Source organism: Oncorhynchus nerka, linkage group LG6 (genome assembly GCF_034236695.1).
Source record: "Oncorhynchus nerka isolate Pitt River linkage group LG6, Oner_Uvic_2.0, whole genome shotgun sequence".
Classification (NCBI taxonomy): Eukaryota; Metazoa; Chordata; class Actinopteri; order Salmoniformes; family Salmonidae; genus Oncorhynchus; species Oncorhynchus nerka.
The window spans coordinates 11,176,844-11,197,300 of NC_088401.1; the positions used below are offsets into that span (position 1 = coordinate 11,176,844).

At 46.1% G+C, this 20,457-nt stretch overlaps 2 protein-coding genes and 1 long non-coding RNA gene across 5 annotated transcripts; all 3 read right to left on the reverse strand.

The window, feature by feature from the left end:
- Positions 1–2,605: 2,605 nt before the first annotated feature.
- On the reverse strand, positions 2,606–3,316 carry LOC115116641 (uncharacterized). Its single transcript, XR_010464035.1, has 2 exons — positions 3,207–3,316; positions 2,606–3,175 (listed from the first exon to the last, which is right to left on the reverse strand). It is a non-coding gene; the product is annotated as an uncharacterized LOC115116641 (long non-coding RNA).
- Positions 3,317–3,643: 327 nt separating this feature from the next.
- Positions 3,644–15,590, reverse strand: LOC115116636 (transforming growth factor beta activator LRRC33-like). Of its 2 annotated transcripts, XM_029645127.2 has the most exons (4): positions 15,015–15,590; positions 14,613–14,717; positions 7,318–7,439; positions 3,644–6,510 (listed from the first exon to the last, which is right to left on the reverse strand). In XM_029645127.2, exons 3-4 carry the CDS (start codon positions 7,432–7,434, stop codon positions 4,486–4,488), a joined length of 2,142 nt encoding a protein of 713 aa, XP_029500987.2. In that variant the 5' UTR covers positions 7,435–7,439; positions 14,613–14,717; positions 15,015–15,590; the 3' UTR covers positions 3,644–4,485. The 2 variants fall into 2 exon arrangements, with proteins under 2 accessions (XP_029500987.2, XP_029500986.2); XM_029645126.2 differs by lacking the exon at positions 15,015–15,590 and having other exon boundaries at positions 14,613–15,000.
- An 835-nt stretch (positions 15,591–16,425) lies between these two features.
- Positions 16,426–20,431, reverse strand: LOC115116638 (F-box/SPRY domain-containing protein 1-like). Of its 2 annotated transcripts, none has more exons than XM_029645129.2 (3): positions 19,865–20,431; positions 19,018–19,374; positions 16,426–17,416 (listed from the first exon to the last, which is right to left on the reverse strand). In XM_029645129.2, exons 1-3 carry the CDS (start codon positions 20,180–20,182, stop codon positions 17,231–17,233), a joined length of 861 nt encoding a protein of 286 aa, XP_029500989.1. In that variant the 5' UTR covers positions 20,183–20,431; the 3' UTR covers positions 16,426–17,230. The 2 variants fall into 2 exon arrangements, with proteins under 2 accessions (XP_029500989.1, XP_029500988.1); XM_029645128.2 differs by having other exon boundaries at positions 16,426–17,437; positions 19,865–20,425.
- Between the last annotated feature and the right edge of the window lie 26 nt (positions 20,432–20,457).

Below are 20,457 nucleotides of genomic sequence, written 5' to 3' on the forward strand. Positions count from 1 at the left end.
TACCTTCTGAGATGCATGGCCACAGACAAAACTAGCTTTTGATCACTACATGCATATCTGGAAGATCTTCAGAATGTTCTGGGGCCATTTTAGGGCCAGTGCTCTGTCATGATTTGGCCTCAGTCAACACACCTATTTTGTCTTCAGTGTTTGTCTTCAGTGTTTGTCTTCAGAAAGTATTAGATGTTGATTGGTGCTTCACTTTAGGGTTTATTTGTATTGGAGCATAGTGATTGTCACAGAGCCATTTCAAACAGTAAAAGCACAATACTTAAAAAAATATATATATACATAACCAGAGGTGTTCATAGGGCAGGACATTCAACGAAAATATAAAATGTAAAGTGTTGGGTCCCATGTTTCATGAGCTGAAGAAAAAAAAAAAACATTTCAAATTGTGCACAAAAATGTGTTAACATCCCTGTTATTGAAAATGTCTCCTTTGCCAAGATAATCCATCCACCTGACAGGTGTGGCATATCAAGAAGCTGATTAAACAGCATGATCATTACACAGGTGCACCTTGTGCTGGGGGGGGGACAATAAAAGGCCACACAACACAATACCACAGATGTCTCAAGGGAGCGTACAATTGGCATGCTGACTGCAGGAATGTCCACCAAAGCTGTTGCCATAGAATTGGAATGTTAATTTCTCTACCATAAGCCGCCTCCGTTGTTTTAGAGAATTTGTCAGTACGTCCAACCAGCCTCACAACCGTAGACCACGTGTAACCACGACAACCCAGGACAACCGTAGACCATGTGTACGGCGTCATGTGGGCGAGCGGTTTGCTGATGTCAACGCTGTGAACAGAGCGCCCCATGGTGGCGGTGAGGTTATGGTATGAACCGTCATAAGCTACAGACAAGGAACACAATTGCCTTTTTATCTATGCTAATTTGAATGCACAGAGATACAGTAACGAGATCCCGAGACCCATTATCGTGCCATTCATCCGCCACCATCACCTCATGTTTCAGCATGATGATGCACGGCCCCATGTCGCAAAGATCTGTACACAATTCCTGGAAGCAGAAAATGTCTGTTCTTCACTGGCCTGCATATTCACTAGACCTGTCAACCACTGAGCATGTTTGGGATGCTCTGGATTGACGTGTACGACCGTGTTCCAGTTCCTGCCAAAATCCAGCAACATTCCACAGCCATTGAAGAGGAGTGGGACAACATTCCACAGCCATTGAAGAGGAGTTGGGACAACATTCCACAGCCATTGAAGAGGAGTTGGGACAACATTCCACAGCCATTGAAGTGGAGTTGGGACAACATTCCACAGCCATTGAAGTGGAGTTGGGACAACATTCCACAGCCATTGAAGAGGAGTGGGACAACATTCCACAGCCATTGAAGTGGAGTTGGGACAACATTCCACAGCCATTGAAGAGGAGTTGGGACAACATTCCACAGCCATTGAAGAGGAGTGGGACAACATTCCACAGCCATTGAAGAGGAGTGGGACAACATTCCACAGCCATTGAAGAGGAGTTGGGACAACATTCCACAGTCATTGAAGTGGAGTTGGGACAACATTTCACAGGCCACAATCAACAGCCTGATCACCTCCATGTGAAGGAGATGTGTCACACCAGATACTGGCTGGTTTTCTGATCCACGGCCCCTACCTTTTATTCTAAGGTATCTTGTGACCAACACATGCATATCTGTATTCTCAGTCATGTGAAATCCATAGATTAGGGCCAAATGAATTCATTGCAATTGACATATTTCCTCATATGAACTGTAACACAGTAAAATCTTTGAAATTGTTGCATGTTGCATTTTATATTTTAGTTCATTATAGAACATGGTAATCCTCTATAGGACTGACCATAAATATATAACATGGTATATCTCTATATAATTCACATAGTACATTTGAAGGATGTAGTTATCCAAATGCTAAAATTAAATCATTGAAATACATATTGGTGTAATACTAGAGAAGAGCATATTTGCGGTCCCTGTGACCAGAGTTGCAGCTGTGCCTCACAAATATGACTTGAGGTGAAAACCGCCAACCTGTCCTTTCTGAGTCAGATACAAAACTGGGCAGTTGATGCACATCTCAGCAAAACAGGAAATGTCATGTTTCCTCCACTGCTTTTAGCAACAGTTTGCATCACAAAACTTCTGCTCACACACACACACACACACACACACACACACACACACACACACACACACACACACACACACACACACAGCACACACAGCACACACACACACACACACACACACACACACACACACACACACACACACACACACACACACACACACACACACACACACACACACACACACACACACACACACACACACACACACACACACACACACACACACACACAGCACACACACACACACACACACACACACACACACACACAGCACACATACACAGCACACACACACACACACACAGCACACACACACCGCACACACACACACACCGCACACACACACAAAGACATGGTGAGTATAGCCATATTCTCACATTCAGGCCCCCAGAGGCAGCGATCGTGTGAACCAACCACACGTAGCACATACAGATTATCACAATGCAAAAAGGTTGATTTGCTGCTGAACATTGTAACACACAGTTCTTTATCTGGTTTAGCAGGATAGGTTAGTTTTAAATGTTTCCAATGTGAGATATCACCACATGTAATATGACATTGTTTATGAATTACCTAAACTCCATTGCTTTGTAAGGAAACATTTGTTTCTGTCTTGAAATTGTATTGATACTGTATGTGCAAAACATCACACTTTTACATAATTGTAATTTGTGACAATGGCTGTGTCCGAAATCTGTCTTGCCTACTACTTAATAAAACTACATTCTGTGTACTAATCGTACTACACACATACTGTTTAGTACAAACGAATGCAGTAAGCAACATACTAGGCTCATCCATCCTGAGAATGATTCATCTAATGTGCAATTGAATCATTCAATTGAATCAACTGAATCATATTATTGAATTGAATCATATTAGAATCATAATCAACTGCGTTGATTCCCGCAATTCATTCATTCTAAGGCTTCAATTTGGGCTACACCTGCATTGCCTAATACAACCAGCCCTACTACAACCAGCCCTACCACAACCAGCCCTACCACAACCAGCCCTAATACAACCAGCCCTACCTACAACCAGCCCTACCACAACCAGCCCTACCACAACCAGCCCTACCACAACCAGCCCTAATACAACCAGCCCTACTACAACCAGCCCTAATACAACCAGCCCTACCACAACCAGCCCTACCACAACCAGCCCACAACCAGCCCTACAACCAGCCCTACTACAACCAGCCCTAATACAACCGGCCCTACTACAACCAGCCCTACCACAACCAGCCCTACCACAACCAGCCCTACTACAACCAGCCCTACTACAACCAGCCCTACTACAACCAGCCCTACTACAACCAGCCCTACTACAACCAGCCCTACCACAACCAGCCCTACTACAACCAGCCCTACCACAACCAGCCCTACCACAACCAGCCCTACTACAACCAGCCCTACTACAACCAGCCCTACTACAACCAGCCCTACCACAACCAGCCCTACCACAACCAGCCCTAATACAACCAGCCCCTAGCCCCACAACCAGCCCTACTACAACCAGCCCTACTACAACCAGCCCTACCACAACCAGCCCTACTACAACCAGCCCTACTACAACCAGCCCTACCACAACCAGCCCTAATACAACCAGCCCTACCACAACCAGCCCTACTACAACCAGCCCTACTACAACCAGCCCTACCACAACCAGCCCTACTACAACCAGCCCTACTACAACCAGCCCTACTACAACCAGCCCTACTACAACCAGCCCTACCACAACCAGCCCTACCACAACCAGCCCTACCACAACCAGCCCTACTACAACCAGCCCTACTACAACCAGCCCTACCACAACCAGCCCTACCACAACCAGCCCTACCACAACCAGCCCTAATGCTTCTACACCTGCATTGCTTGCTGTTTGGGGTTTTAGGCTGGGTTTCTGTACAGCACTTTGAGATATCAGCTGATGTAAGAAGGGCTGTATAAATCGATTTGATTTGATTTTGGTACAACATGTCCCCTTGGGCTCCCGAGTGGCGCAGCGGTCTAAGGCATTGCATCTCAGTGCAAGAGGCGTCACTACAGTACCTGGTTCAAATCCAGGCTGCATCACATCTGGCTGTGATTGGGAGTCTCATAGGACGGTGCACAATTGGCAAGGGTAGGCCGTCATTGTAAATAAGAATTCGTTCTTAACTGACTTGCCTAGTTAAATAAAAGAATGATCTCATTATCAGCTGTTGTCAAACACACGTGAGTCTGGAAAGAGGATTATCTTTCTCAAAAATAACATTCTGGCATTTAAAGCATACTATTTTTTGTTGTAATTGCACTTACTATAAAACGTTCTATTTTCACATACCTAAAATGCCTTCTACTTAGATCTCTAGTATGGGTATTTGGACACGACCAGTGTCTTCTTTTTGGGACTTTTCTTGGACAACACAGGGAAGGTGACTCCAGCATTTATTTCTAACTGCTGTGGGAAGCAGTCTGGGCCTAAAGGTGAGCAGGAAGATAACAGCCATTCCAACAAAACAGAGAACAGGAACGATAAACAGCAGGATGTACCAGTACACAGACTCCTCCTCACTACCGCCACATATTAGGGAGTCTACAAGCACCACTCTGTGTGTTCTTTTGGTCAGATCCTGACATGAAATATCTGAGAGGTCCATGATAGTGACCGTTTTCTCCAACGTCCTGTACCAGTCCAACTGGCAGCAGTTGAAAGTGTTTCCGTTGAGAAAAACGGCGTGGAGTTTCGTGGCTAACACGTTAGCCTGAGCTGAGGGGACGGTGGTCAGTTTGTTGTCCCTCAGGTCCAGCAGCTTCAGCTCCAGGCGTTGCAGTGAAGCAGGGAGCTGAGTAAGAGAGTTTCTGGAAATGTTCAAAGACTTCAAGTGGTGGAAAGGAGAGAAGTCAAAGTGTCTCAGGCCTGTGTTTCCCAATCCTAGATGTTGTAGAGTTCTGCTGAGGCCTGCGATGGATCTGGGCCCGATGATGACTTCTGGGTTGTTAGACAGCTCCAGGTGTGTTAGGGGCGTCCCTACGAACGCTGATGATGACAGCCTCCCCAGGTTGCACCCCGATAGGTAGAGATATCTCAGAGAAATGATGTTTCTACAAACGACACAGTCTGATTGGTTACCCCAGCCCATGCCCCCACCCCCTGCTTCAAGGGGGCACACGCCAACTCTGTTGTAGCTAATATCCACAGAGATGATGCTGGTGAGAGAAGACAACAGCTGAGCAGGTAGAGTCTGCAGGTCATTCTGGCTCAGGTTCAGAAAGCTTAGGTTGCCTAGCTTCCTCAAACTAACTTGGTCGGCATGGAGCTCTGTCAACCTATTGTTGCTCACGTCCAACTCGTACAACGTCCCCGGCAGCTTTTCCAGAGTTAGATTCAAGACCTCAAGACAGTTTGTCCACATCCTGAGTCTGGTCAGGCTTGGCATTTTGCTGATGAATCCTTGGGGGAAGTAGTGCACCTGATTTCCACTCAGATCCAGCAGGTCTAGAGAGGAGATGTCCCCGTGCAGGCTCTCGTCCCACAACTTGGCCGTGACGTTGCTCATGTTTCCCCTCAGGTTGTAGAACTGGACGCTGGTCTTCCAGTTGGGGTAGGCAGCTGTGTCCGCCAGGTGTTCGTAGAAGCTCACCCTGTTCTGGGACAGATGGAGGTTCCTCAGGCGGCTGTGGGTGGGCAGAAAGGGAAAGAAGAGGAGGTTGTTGTCTGTGAGATCCAGGGTCTCCAGCTGGAAGACTTCCTGGAGGTCCTGGTTGGCTATGAACCACTCAATGGCATTGTGACTGGCGTTGAGGACCACCAGCTGGGTCATGTGGAAGTGCACCAGGCAGGGCAGGTAGTTGAAGGCCAGGTTGAGTCTCTGGAGCTTGTGCAGGTGATCGAAGGACCCGTCGATCTCAAACAGCATGTTCCTTTGCAGGTCCAGCTCTCTGAGCTGGTGGAGGTCGCTGAAGGAGCTTTCGTCCAGCCTCAGCAGGAGGTTCCTGGAAAGGTGGAGGTACTCCAGGGACGTCATGTTCTGGAGGAGGACGGAGACCATGTCCTCTGTAAGCTGATTCTTTGACAGATCCAGAACTCTGAGTCTAGACAAGGTGAGCAGCGCCAGGCTAGTTTGCTGGTATCCAACGTGAAGGTTATTGGCAGCTAGATTGAGGCTCTCTAGATGAGGTGAGTTGTGAAAGAGCTTGGACCCCACCGTCTCCAAGAGGTTGTCTGCACAGCTTAGGCTACGAAGGGAGACGTAGCGGGAGAGGGAGTCATCTTGTAGCATCTGAATGTGGTTGTGGTTCAGGTGGAGGTCCTCTATGCTGTCAGGTAGGCCCCCAGGTACAGATGAGAGCTCACTGTTGCTACAGAGAGCAGTCTTTTGGGTCTGTAAAGGAAAAAAAGAGAGACATTTAAGTGTCATACTTGAGTAAAAGTAAAGATACCTTAATAGAAAATGACTCAAGTAAAAGTGAAAGTCACCCAGTAAAATACTACTTGAGTAAAAGTCTCAAAGTATCTGGCTTTAAATATACTTAAGAACAGTGATGGAAAAAGTACCCAACTGTCATACTTGAGTAAAAGTATGTATAAATGCTATACATCAAAATTGCTTGAATTAAAGCCAACCAGACTTTTTTTTTTCTTGTCATTTACAGACAGACAGACATCATTTTGAATCGCAGTATTTGTGTTTAGTGAGTCTGCCAGATCAGAGGCTGTAGGAATGACAATGTGTTATATTGATAAGTGCATGAATTGGACAATAGTTCTGTCCTGCCGGAGCATTCTAAATGTAACGAGTACTTTTCAGTGTCAGGGGAAAATGTAAAAGTTGTCAAAAATATAAATAGTAAAGTACAGGTACAGATACCCCCCCCCCAATTTTTTTTTACTTAAGTTGTACTTTAAAGTATTTTGACTTCAGTACTTTCTTTACACCACTGAGAACCAGCAGCAGTTTCCACTATAGCATCACCTTTGTGGTGCCGTATGCACTCTTCCCCTTAACCCTGTATATGCAAATATTATCAGAGGCACTTTCTTTTTTTTTACACCTTTCACTGAAAACCACATGCTTTTATAGTTCAACATTCAAAGGGACTTTCTTTACTTTGTCTTTTATTGTATTTTTATATTTTTCGATTGAGTTAAATTTATTCTAATGAGCTTGTCCAAGACGTTTAGCGCTTACCAGTCTGCAGGGGCTGTGGTGAGGGTGGCAGAAGGCAGACATCAGGAGGCTCCACAGGGGCCAGAGGGTTAGACAGAGCAGGGGAGGGGAGGAGGCCGTGGATGAACATCTAAACATCCTGGCTGTGGAAGAGAGAAGGAGAGCAAGAGAGAAGTGAGACTGTCAAAAGGAGAGGTCTACAACGTGGGCAGAGAGACGTCATGGTTAGTACAGCCAGACATTAAAATACCAGCGCAGTCTCTAGCCCATTCAAATATAGTAACAGTATATCTTGAGCATCTGGGCAGTCCGCTATCAATTAACCTTGATAATACATTCAATTAATTATTTTCATACGGTATTATCATAACCATATCAAATCCATTCCATTCTATCAAATCTATGTGGCACATAGGTAAATTCCACTATTCACTGTTGGAAATGTGTGCTATATAATAATTGTACATGTTATCCTATGTCCATTACGGTTGTAATCTAATAAACAAATGATTAATAATCTATAAAACCTTTAATAATCTATACTTTAAATCATATTTGCCCAAAATACTAAATTTACATGGGTTATTCCACGAAATTAGTGGCTTTCACATCCCTTTAATATTACATTTTTAAGTAGAAATTGTGCATAAATATTGCATGTTAAAAGCTTGTTTTACTATATTAAGTGCCATTTAAATATAGACCACGTGTCCCTCTATGACTTCTGCATTTTGACATATCCCTCTGTGTCTCTCTGTGTCCCCCTGTGTCTCTCTGTGTCCCTCTGTGTCTCTCTGTGTCTCTCTGTGTCCCTCTGTGTCTCTCTGTGACTTCTAGAGGAATTTCAACCCTCTTTAACCCCAATATTTCTCCACATTTTCACCATCATTGTAAAGCTGTAGTAATTTTCTTTTAACAAATACATTTCTGGTTATTATTATTATTATTATTTATTTAATGTGATTTTTAGTAAATTATTTTAAGGTAAAAACAACCTGTCCCTCATTTTAAAGTCAATCCTGTTACTGGAACTAAACTCTGGTTTTAATATGCTGAAACTATTTATTTTTTAAAATATTTGTTATTTATTTACTGATCACCTTATAGTCAAACCCTAGTGTAAAAGCTGGTTCTACTCTTTTTGGTCGTTTTGTGGTGGAAAACTGAGCGGGTCGATTATATCACGTCTTCCATTCCCTCCTTTAGAGGGAATGACCTTTAGAGGTCAACCTCTTGAGATGGAAAAACATGTAAAAAAAAAAAAAAAAAAGAAAAGTTGCGTGTGTGTTCTTTATGACAGAATACGGAACCACTTAGGGGTCATGGTGAAGTGGAAAAAACAGCCAGGTTAATCTGTTCCCTCTGTTTGTCTTATCCATTCCCTCAGATGTTTTATTCAATTCCCTTGTTGTTTTGTGGAGCATATCTCTAGACCTAAAAACGGAATACTCCATACGTATTCTACCTTGACGGTCCTACAACATATTGCAGCCTAAACGTTTTCCGATTTTTGAGGTGGCACAAAGTACTTGAGGATGACTGGGGTGTGGCCCGGAGGTGTGCTATGTGGCCCGGAGGTGGGCTAGGTGGCCCGGAGGTGGGCTAGATGGCCCGGAGGTGGGCTATGTGGCCCGGAGGTGGGCTAGGTGGCCCGGAGGTGGGCTATGTGGTGGCCCGGAGGTGGGCTAGGTGGCCCGGAGGTGGGCTATGTGGCCCGGAGGTGGGCTAGGTGGCCCGGAGGAGGTGGCCCGGAGGTGGGCTAGGTGGCCCGGAGGTGGGCTAGGTGGCCCGGAGGAGGTGGCCCAGAGGTGGGCTATGTGGCCCGGAGGTGGGCTATGTGGCCCGGAGGTAGGCTAGGTGGCCCGGAGGTGGGCTAGGTGGCCCGGAGTTGGGCTAGGTGGCCCGGAGGTGGGCTAGGTGGCCCGGAGTTGGGCTAGGTGGCCCGGAGTTGGGCTATGTGGCGGCCCGGAGGTGGGCTAGGTGGCCCGGAGTTGGGCTATGTGGCCCGGAGGTGGGCTAGGTGGCCCGGAGGTGGGCTATGTGGCCCGGAGGAGGTGGCCCGGAGGTGGGCTAGGCCAGTGTCCGTAAATTGGAGAATTTTAATCATTTTTTCAAACAACTGAAAAGGCTTTTTTCTTGCAATCAATAACCATAATCATTACGCTTATGTCTGTGTCGAAAATATGTTTATTTTTCTGAGTACAGTATCTAAGCCTACCTCTTGAGCCGTCTGTATCATCCTGATTGGTGGCTATTTATTCTGCTACAAGGAATGTGAGTTACATTCATTTAGTTATTGCTTGCTTTTCTATAGTCTAACAACCTTGCCAGCTAAGATACACTGAACATAAATATAAACGCAACATGCAACAATTTCAAAGATTTTACTGAGTTACAGTTCATATAAGGAAATCAGTCAATTGAAATAAATTCATTAGGTCCTAGTCTATGGATTTCACTTGACTGGGAATACAGATATGCATCTGTTGGTCACAGATATCTTGGTTTTATTTTGTAGGGGCGTGGATCAGAATCTGGTGTGACACGTCCTTCGCATAGAGTTGATCAGGATGTTGATTGTGGCCTGTGGAATGTTGTCCCACTCTTCAATGGCTGTGCGAAGTTGCTGGATATTGGCAGGAACTGGAACACGCTGTCGTACACATGGGTCCAGAGCATCCCAAACATGCTCAATGGGTGACATGTCTGGTGAGTATGCAGACCATGGAAGAACTGGGACATTTTCAGCTTCCAAGAATTGTGTACAGATCCTTGCGACATGGGGCCGTGCGTTGTCATACTGAAACATGAGGTGATGGCGGCGGATGAATGGCACAATAATGGGTCTCAGGATCTGGTCACGGTAGCTCTGTGCATTAAAAACTGCCATCGATAAAATGCAATTGTGTTTGTTGGCAATAGCTTATGCCTACCCATACCATAACCTCACCACCACCATGGGGCACACTGTTCACAATGTTAACATCAGCAAACTGTTCGACCACACAACACCATAAACGTTGTCTGCCATCTGCCCGGTACAGTTGAACCAGGATTCATGATCTGACTTCTCCAGCGTACCAGTGACCATCGAAGGTGAGCATTTGCCCACTGAAGTCGGTTACGACTCCGAACTGCAGTCTGCAGTCAGGTCACGACCCTGAGACGGTTTCTGACTGTTTGTACAAACCCACAGTTTCATCATCTGTCCGAGTGGCTGGTCTCAAACAATCCTACAGGTGAAGAAGCCGGATGTGGAGGTCCTGGGCTGGCGTGGTCTGCGGTTGTGAGGCCGGTTTGTGTGTACTGCCAAATTCTCCAAAACAATGTTGGAGGCGGCTTATGGTAGAGAAATGAACATGACATTCTCTGGCAACAGCTCTGGTGGGCATTACTGCAGTCAGCATGCCAATTGCACGCTCCCTCAAAACTTGAGACATCTGTGGTATTGTATGGCATTGAGACAAAACTGCACATTTTAGAGTGGCCTGTTATTGTCCCCAGCACAAGGTGCACATGTGTAACGATCCTGCTGTTTTAATCAGCTTGTTGATATGCCACACCTGTCAGGTGGATTGATTATTTTGGCAAAAGAGAAACGCTCACTAACAGGAATGTAAACAAATGTGTGCACAACATTTGCGAGAAAAAATATTTTTGTGTCTATGGATAATTTCATGGATCTTTTAAATCGGAAAATGCGCAGACATCAGAAACAAAACATCAACGTCTCAAGGATAAACCAGATTTTTATATTTTTTAATTACAAAAAAAATTGTGTTTACCAAACAAACAAAAATACTGAACAATAATTTCCCAGGCGAGTTTACTGATGGCTTCATACCAACTGGTAACACGTCCAAGGGCTCCGTTGACTACAGGTGAAAAGATGGTCATTCCCTCAGTCACGGATGCTTGCCGAGAGGGTTTTGGCCCAACCGCTGCTACAAAGGTCTGAGAAATCCCACTTTCCAATGGTCACTGTCACGCATACAATTCAGGATATGTCAGATGATGTTGAATCACACGCAGGTTTTAGACAGAGCCCGAACATCAAATTGGTTTTTGCAATGAGGTAGCATGATATTCCTTTAGCATAGGCCTAACTTTAACTCTCAACCTTGTTGGTGTCAGCGACAACAGCTAGTGTGTTGCGATATTTAGATTTTATTGTAGCAAAGCTGGTCTGACAAAATGAAAAGGGGATCAAGTCTGATCAAGTCTGATCAAGGGGATCAAGTCTGATCAAATCTCATTAAAACAAGCGTGCTGTGGCCTCCGTCACAGGGCACCTCAGATTATTATCAAGAACCAGTGACAAGCTTCTTCTTTTTTTAAATTGTGAATTTTATCATTTGCTTGGAAAATTTCACTTCCCTGCGTGGATTGGTTGAGCAGCAGTCTTGTTGGTTGGCCAACAGATCACAATGCAACAGCCCCTTTTAGTTATTTTAGTTTGGTCATTTAGCATAGGCTCTTATCCAGAGGGACTCACAGGAGCAATTAAGTGCCTTGCTCAAGGGCACATCAACAGCTTTTTGGGCCTAGTTGGCTTGGGGATTCAAACCAGCAACATCTTAGTTACTGACCCAATGCGTTTAACCACTAGGCTACCTACCGCCTCACATATTTCACCTTCAGTTGTGTTCTGGGGCAACTCTGCAACAAAGACTATATTCATATATGTAGCGAATATATACAAGATGTGGCATTTGACATGTCAGTCGTCTCATCTAATTGCATTGCTTGACAGACGAAATGACAGTCTACTGCCCATAGATTGTGTCAGACAATTCCTTCCCGTCACTATGCACTCATTAAATATCTCAGTGCCAGAGAAGAGATGGTTGTGTTAAGTAAATTAGATCCAGGGCTCAAATTGAGGGGGTATGTGAGGGTATGTCAGGTTATTGTGGCTTTCGTGAAAGCCCACTCCACTCTAACCACTAGGCTACCCTGCCGCCCCTCCACTCTAACCACTAGGCTACCTACCACCTCTACACTCTAACCACTAGGCTACCTACCACCCCTACACTCTAACCACTAGGCTACCTACCACCTCTACACTCTAACCACTAGGCTACCTGCCACCTCTACACTCTAACCACTAGGCTACCTGCCACCTCTACACTCTAACCACTAGGCTACCTGCCACCTCTACACTCTAACCACTAGGCTACCTGCCACCTCTACACTCTAACCACTATGCTACCTGCCACCTCTACACTCTAACCACTAGGCTACCTACCACCTCTACACTCTAACCACTAGGCTACCTACCGCCTCTACACTCTAAACACTAGGCTACCTACCGCCTCTACACTCTAACCACTAGGCTACCTGCCGCCTCTACACTCTAACCACTAGGCTACCTGCCGCCTCTACACTCTAACCACTAGGCTACCTGCCACCTCTACACTCTGACCACTAGGCTACCTGCCGCTCTACACTCTAACCACTAGGCTACCTGCCGCCTCTACACTCTAACCACTAGGCTACCTGCCACCTCTACACTCTAACCACTAGGCTACCTGCCACCTCTACACTCTAACCACTAGGCTACCTGCCACCTCTACACTCTAACCACTAGGCTACCTGCCACCTCTACACTCTAACCACTAGGCTACCTGCCACCTCTACACTCTAACCACTAGGCTACCTGCCACCTCTACACTCTAACCACTAGGCTACCTGCCACCTCTACACTCTAACCACTAGGCTACCTGCCACCTCTACACTCTAACCACTAGGCTACCTGCCACCTCTACACTCTAACCACTAGGCTACCTGCCACCTCTACACTCTAACCACTAGGCTACCTGCCACCTCTACACTCTAACCACTAGGCTACCTACCACCTCTACACTCTAACCACTAGGCTACCTGCCACCTCTACACTCTAACCACTAGGCTACCTACCGCCTCTACACTCTAACCACTAGGCTACCCTGCCACCTCTACACTCTAACCACTAGGCTACCCTGCCACCTCTACACTAACCACTAGGCTACCTGCCACCTCTACACTCTAACCACTAGGCTACCCTGCCACCTCTACACTCTAACCACTAGGCTACCTGCCACCTCTACACTCTAACCACTAGGCTACCTGCCACCTCTACACTCTAACCACCAGGCTACCTGCCACCTCTACACTCTAACCACTAGGCTACCTGCCACCTCTACACTCTAACCACTAGGCTACCTGCCACCTCTACACTCTAACCACCAGGCTACCTGCCACCTCTACACTCTAACCACTAGGCTACCTGCCACCTCTACACTCTAACCACCAGGCTACCTGCCACCTCTACACTCTAACCACTAGGCTACCTACCACCTCTACACTCTAACCACCAGGCTACCTACCACCTCTACACTCTAACCACTAGGCTACCTACCACCTCTACACTCTAACCACTAGGCTACCTACCACCTCTACACTCTAACCACCAGGCTACCTGACAGATTCATGCAGTGCTTTTATTATAAACGTATATATTTTCACCCTAGTCTGTGGTGATCTACGAATCCACAAACTTTTGGCTACTTTGCCATGTAATGCTAACAAAACAAAAATAAACGTTTCTTAAACTGCATATCTAATGATCTGGTCTGTCCTAGGAGTTAGGACAAACGGTAGGCATTGTCTCTGCTGTCCACTTTGTTTTAATTATTATTTTGGATATAGAGGAGGGTCACTATTCTTTTCTCTCCAAGCTTTCAGTGGGGGTTAGGTAAAAATATATTTTACTGAAATATATTTCAATTCAGAGAGATCCGATTTTCTCCAGGTATCCCTCATTATATATGACATACAGTCCCTTATAAATATTCTGAGGGATAAAAATGTAAAACAAATCGAGGGAACGGGTTAGCCTGGCTGTTTGTTCTCCACCATGACCCATAAGGAGCTCCATAACAGAATGTTTTAAAAAAAACTAATCACCAAGTTACATTACTCAAAAGGCAACCGATTGGTGGAAAGATCCACATATTAAATATCTGAACAAACACTACTTATAGTGAAACAAACAAATCAATAATAATGTATCAGCACTTTATAAGCAATTGACAAATCCAGAGAATTGGCATAGACTGTATTAGGATATTAAGCTACAAAGTAATATTCCTTGACCTAAGAGCATGAACGGCAATAACCTGAACGTTAAACTTTCCGTTATTATAAGCATGTAGTGAGAAGAGTGCCAGTTTGCGTTGATGTTATTTATAGATGACTTTAGCTACATGCCGAGTGGAGATCCATCACACGCAGGTAGGAATGAGTGTACAGTGCACCATGCATCCACTACTTACTCTGGTGGTTAGATGTGGGTCCTTCAAGCCACTGTCGGTCGAGCTGTTGACCATATCTCCGGTTGTGTGCGATGCAGCGCTGGTCGGTCGAGTGGCGTGTGTTCTCTACACATGCAGAGCCATGCATTTAGTATTTGCGGAAGCAGGCAAGCAACGGAAACCAAAGTCACATGGACAAGATCATACGTATATAGGTTCACATGCCTAGGTCAGAAACATGTTCTATATTACATTCAACATTGGAACGAGAAGCGTCACTACATTGTATAATATGCATGTCATCTATACCAGTGCACGTAGCACATCACACTCAACTTACAATGTTATTTTCTGATAAAGGTTTACATCATATACACCTTTCTCACCCATCCATTTCTATGTGGGAATTCTAAGTTAAAATACCTTTCTTTGATTTTTTCTTCTCTTCAAAATAGCAATGTGAAGCAGTTCACCCTCTCACGAAAATGCCTGGTACATTGGCATTTGTCATTCACATCAAGATTGGTGTAGGCTTCTCTTGTCTACCACAAAAACCTAGTGAGAAAACGCCTTTCACACCCCTCTCTCGCCTACTTCTGTTTCTCATCAACAGATAGTAGAGAGGAAACCACTCGACACTCACACCCTTCCTGCCTAGCTGACACTTGTGCAACAGTGAAGAGAAAAATCTGCTTTTCTTGACAATGAATAGTCAGCTACACTAACACGATTAGACATATTCAACCAGCCCTCTCATTTATGATGAACTTTTGGAAGAGAAAAACAGCTTCTTTTTTTTCCCCAGACACACACAAACACAGAAAGGTCATTCTTTTTAAATTCTGTGGCCTACCCACAGCGTAGTGTTGTGTATTGTCCTATAGTTCTGGAAATATAATAGGGAATTAGAATCAGGAAGTGATGGAGCTACCACTGCATGGATGATCTGTTGGCGTGTCCTTCTTGTTGTCATGCTACGAGGCCTCTCCTCTCCTCTCCAGTCCTCTCCTCCTCTCCTCTCCTCTCCCTCTCCTCTCCTCTCCTCTCCTCTCCTCCTCTCCAGTCCTCTCCTCTCAACTCTGACTTTACTATGGGATTGGCAGCCGAAGCCAGATTCATGGTCAGTTTAATTTAAGCAGCATTCATTGGTCAGAGGTCTAAACTTGCTTCACACATTAAGACCTGGATCCCCTCTTTGAATATTCCATTTAGTATTATTCCTTGTGTTTTAAAAACAGTACAGAGAGACATCCCTCATGCTCCCTCCTCAAGAGTGTGCACGAGTAGCACTGAGGTAGAACACCACTGACATTCTCAGCTTTGATGTGGTTCTAACACACACACACACACACACACACCCAGGAAACTGGTTGACAAACTGGTACATTATAATCAAACTATAAATCAGAAACCTGCTTCAAGCTAACCTCGGGCATCTGAGAATGCCTACAGACTAACACTATCCTGCACTTCACTCAGCCCACAAACACCAACTGTACTTTATGAGAAAGGCAGACAAAAACAAAAGGATTTGATTGTAGAATAAGGGAGACTGCAGTGTGATAATATAGACGTTGAAAGGTGTCTTTCAGTTTAGGAAGCCGATACGTAAAGCTTTAACAAAGAGCAGCGATACTATCAAGGTGAGGGTTTCTCTTCTTCAACTGTTACCAGGCACCTGCAACAAAGATAGCTCAGATGTGCGAGTGCCTTTTGATTAAGGAAGTCAAATAAAAATACAGGCCTATTAAAATGTTTCAGTAGGTGGTTCTTATTTTACGTAACATATACAAAGCAATGGTTGCCCTCTTGTGGAAGCATCATGAAACAATCAGACTGGCACCAGATCGCCTTTATTCGAAGCTTCCATGACCTCTTCAATAGTACCACGGATTAAAACCTATAAATAAATATCATGAAATACTAGGACTAATACCACAATTAAAATGGATGCACAAAGGGTAATGTAGTCCCCGGACTTCTGCTCTTCCTATACAACGCATCTGAAGAGAGGAGACGTTTCAGTTATACTGCAACGCATGCGCATGACCAGCTAGCTTTTCTACTGAAGCCGTCTTTCCTGGCTTTAATGGTCAGTTGGCCCTCTGAAAGGGTCAAAGGTCAATCACTCCACGTTCCCCCTCACGGCAGTTACAGTTGTGCTCTAGAAATGTTACAGCTTCACATTTCCACATCTACAATATTCTCACCATGATGACTTGTTCCTCTATCATACGATGAGGTTTTATTTACATATTTGCCACAGTTCATATTTTGGTTTGGCCTCATAGGAACAGACATACAACCAACCGCATGTTACGGGATTCAGCAGTGTTGTTACTTCATAAAATAACATTAAAAAAAATAATAAAAAGGTCAAGTCCTCCCATACTGTAAATAAAATGGTCCAGCAGCTAGTGGATATAACATCCATGTTGAGACAGAAAACCCTTTTGAAACAACCTCCAGTCCACACCCAACCTACTCCCCGCTTGTCCATCAATGCTCACTAGCATCCATTTTGATTTTAGGTTCCACCCCAGTGGTTGTGGAATGTTAGTTGAGAGTCTTCTCGGTGCCAACCAACTGTCATTATCCTTGGCACACCTGGCATGGCACCGGCTGCTCTTGTGGCAGTGCTACCCATCCAGAGGCTTGCCCAGGTAGACCATGGTCACCTCGGTGTTGCCATAGACAGCTGAGACGGCCGGGAAGAGGCAGGCTTTCGGAAGCCCTCGGAAGGCCACTCCCAGGAACTCAAAGCCTCTCTCGAAGGCCAGGGTTTTGTTATCCATATCCAGGATTACTCGTATCCTCTCCCCGATCTGTGGACGCACACCATTACACTAGAAAGTAATATAACAGTAAGTAACAGCTACAACACAGAGAACGGCTTCACTTTCAAAAGCTACAATTAAATACATGCTTTACTGTTATGAGAACTTCTCATTTAAGGTGGCGTTCTTCTTGACATGCATCCTGCATCCTAGGCCTAACTCACCAAACAAATACATGTCAATCTAATAACTAGAGACACTCCATTCAGACGGTTCATCAGCCTTATTAAACAACGGCTCGGTGCTTTAAAAAGAACATGCCCATTTATGTATTCAGACGTGTCTATAACTGTCTGTAGCTCACCCCATAGTGACGCCCCTGACCCCATAGTGACAACGTCTCTGACCCCATAGTGACAACGTCCCTGACCCCATAGTGACAACGTCCCTGACCCCATAGTGACAACGTCCCTGACCCCATAGTGACAACGCCCCTGACCCCATAGTGACAACGTCCCTGAACCCTGCAGCTCACCCCATAGTGACAACGTCCCTGACCCCATAGTGACAACGTCCCTGACCCCATAGTGACAACGTCCCTGACCCCATAGTGACAACGTCCCTGAACCCTGCAGCTAGCTCACCCCATAGTGACAACGTCCCTGACCCCATAGTGACAACGTCCCTGAACCCTGCAGCTAGCTCACCCCATAGTGACAACGTCCCTGACCCCATAGTGACAACGTCCCTGACCCCATAGTGACAACGTCCCTGACCCCATAGTGACAACATCCCTGACCCCATAGTGACAACGTCCCTGACCCCATAGTGACAACGTCCCTGACCCCATAGTGACAACGTCCCTGACCCCTGCAGCTAGCTCACCCCATAGTGACAACGTCCCTGAACCCTGCAGCTAGCTCACCCCATAGTGACAACGTCCCTGAACCCTGCAGCTAGCTCACCCCATAGTGACAACGTCCCTGAACCCTGCAGCTAGCTCACCCCATAGTGACAACGTCCCTGAACCCCTGCAGCTAGCTCACCCCATAGTGACAACGTCCCCTGACCCCTGCAGCTAGCTCACCCCATAGTGACAACGTCCCTGAACCCTGCAGCTAGCTCACCCCATAGTGACAACGTCCCTGAACCCTGCAGCTAGCTCACCCCATAGTGACAACGTCCCTGACCCCTGCAGCTAGCTCACCCCATAGTGACAACGTCCCTGACCCCTGCAGCTAGCTCACCCCATAGTGACAACGTCCCTGACCCCATAGTGACAACGTCCCTGAACCCTGCAGCTCACCCCATAGTGACAACGTCCCTGAACCCTGCAGCTAGCTCACCCCATAGTGACAACGTCCCTGACCCCTGCAGCTAGCTCACCCCATAGTGACAACGTCCCTGACCCCTGCAGCTAGCTCACCCCATAGTGACAACGTCCCTGACCCCATAGTGACAACGTCCCTGACCCCATAGTGACAACGTCCCTGAACCCTGCAGTTAGCTCACCCCATAGTGACAACGTCCCTGAACTTAAGCACTAAACTCGCTGTTTAGATGGCATTTTTTTTCAGTGCAAAATATTTGCTATGGTGTACACTGTGCACTAATGATTACGACCCACAGGAAACAGGTTGCTAACCTACCTGGTATTTGGGAGCGTTGTTGCACTGGGGGAAGTTCCCGTTCACCTCCCCATTGTGGAGCAGGTTGTTATCCACCAGATTCCAGCCCCAGCTTTGGTCGTCAGTACCCAGGAGGGCCACGTAGCCCTGGCATTGCATGGCAGCACGCTTGGTGGCAATGCCGATCACCGCCACGGTCCCTAGGGGCCCCTCCCACCAGATCTCCCAGGCGTGGCGGCCCTCGGAGAAGCCGATCTTGCCGCGGGCTCCGTCGGTGCTCTGGGCGATGGGGTTGCGGTGAAGGGTGAAGCCGTTCTTCTTCACGTAGACGTTACGTGAACAGTCGTGGGAACTCAGAGCGTGCTGGTAGGACTTGAGCTTCGGGAGAGGAGACGACAGGTGAGAAGGCAGACAACGACGGGTCAGGGTTTTGAAGACGATTAACACATTCATCATTCCATGTCATTTTATCAAATACGGCTGGTGCATCTCAATGAATTGAGAGCAAAATATGAGGGCAGAATCAACGTATGTACCAGCAACCAGAGATCATAGCTATATCATTTCATTTACATCATCTCGTTCAGGAAATGATTGCATCATGCTCATCTATCTTATTGAACGCAGACGTCAAATAAACAGGGCGTGTGCAGACCGCTAGACACTAGTCTCTGCATGACAGACAGCGTGACTAATAACGTTGATGAGTAGGCGGTCTGATTGAAGGCAAGCTAATATATGTGCTGAAAGTGGGTGCGTGAGTTATTCATTGTGGTATAATCTGGATTGAAATAATACAAATCCGTAACAGCTATAGGCCTTCACCATGATTTTCAAATAGTAAACAAACGTTAGCATACATAGCTACCTTTCCCTTGTGGGTTGGCAGATTGCAGAGAATGTCGGAGCGCAGTGCCTCTTCGCTGAGAGAGCGAGCGCACAGACTCCGCCACACCTCGCTGTTCTCGTCGGCTAGACAGTTGTTCCAATGCCAGCACACCAACGAGCACCGCATTAGATCATACAAATCTAAATAAGAGAACACATGCTCAAGAACCCGACTGGGTAGCCTGCCTGCTATTCCCACACCTCCGCCGGCTGCGACGAATGAGTTCCCGGCAGAGCTACAACTGGCAGCGGCTGCGCCGATGCAAGACTGCGCCCCTCCGGCGGCCGCTCCCGACATATTTGTCTAATTGAGGACGCCGACCGATAAATTGTGTTTTACAGCATAAATTCCTAACTAAAATGAATTAAAACGGACCATTTTTAACAATACGAGCCTAAATCACGGCGGTGGTATTGTTCTGCATGTATTTCCATGGACCCAGCCCGGGTTGGTAAAGGGAGAAGCAAAATGCGAAATCCAGTCAAGGTCCCGGAAATGTTTCTACAGCATTGATAAATCATGCATTTCTAAATTAATATAAATTCATATTTATTCTGATTCACAATGTTTAA

What these genes read in the sequence shown, in the direction of transcription:
- LOC115116638 (XM_029645128.2), bottom strand. Translation starts at nt 20,182, where the DNA reads ATGTCGGGAGCGGCCGCCGGAGGGGCGCAGTCTTGCATCGGCGCAGCC. An exon ending in TGCCAACCCACAAGGGAAAG is followed by an intron (nt 19,375 to 19,864) that starts GTAGCTATGTAT and finishes CCTCTCCCGAAG; the next exon opens with CTCAAGTCCTACCAGCACGC. An exon ending in ACAACGCTCCCAAATACCAG is followed by an intron (nt 17,438 to 19,017) that starts GTAGGTTAGCAA and finishes ATTACTTTCTAG; the next exon opens with TGTAATGGTGTGCGTCCACA.
- LOC115116636 (XM_029645126.2), bottom strand. Translation starts at nt 14,739, where the DNA reads ATGCATGGCTCTGCATGTGTAGAGAACACACGCCACTCGACCGACCAG. An exon ending in ACCCACATCTAACCACCAGA is followed by an intron (nt 7,440 to 14,612) that starts GTAAGTAGTGGA and finishes TCTCTTCCACAG; the next exon opens with CCAGGATGTTTAGATGTTCA. An exon ending in ACCACAGCCCCTGCAGACTG is followed by an intron (nt 6,511 to 7,317) that starts GTAAGCGCTAAA and finishes TTTCCTTTACAG; the next exon opens with ACCCAAAAGACTGCTCTCTG.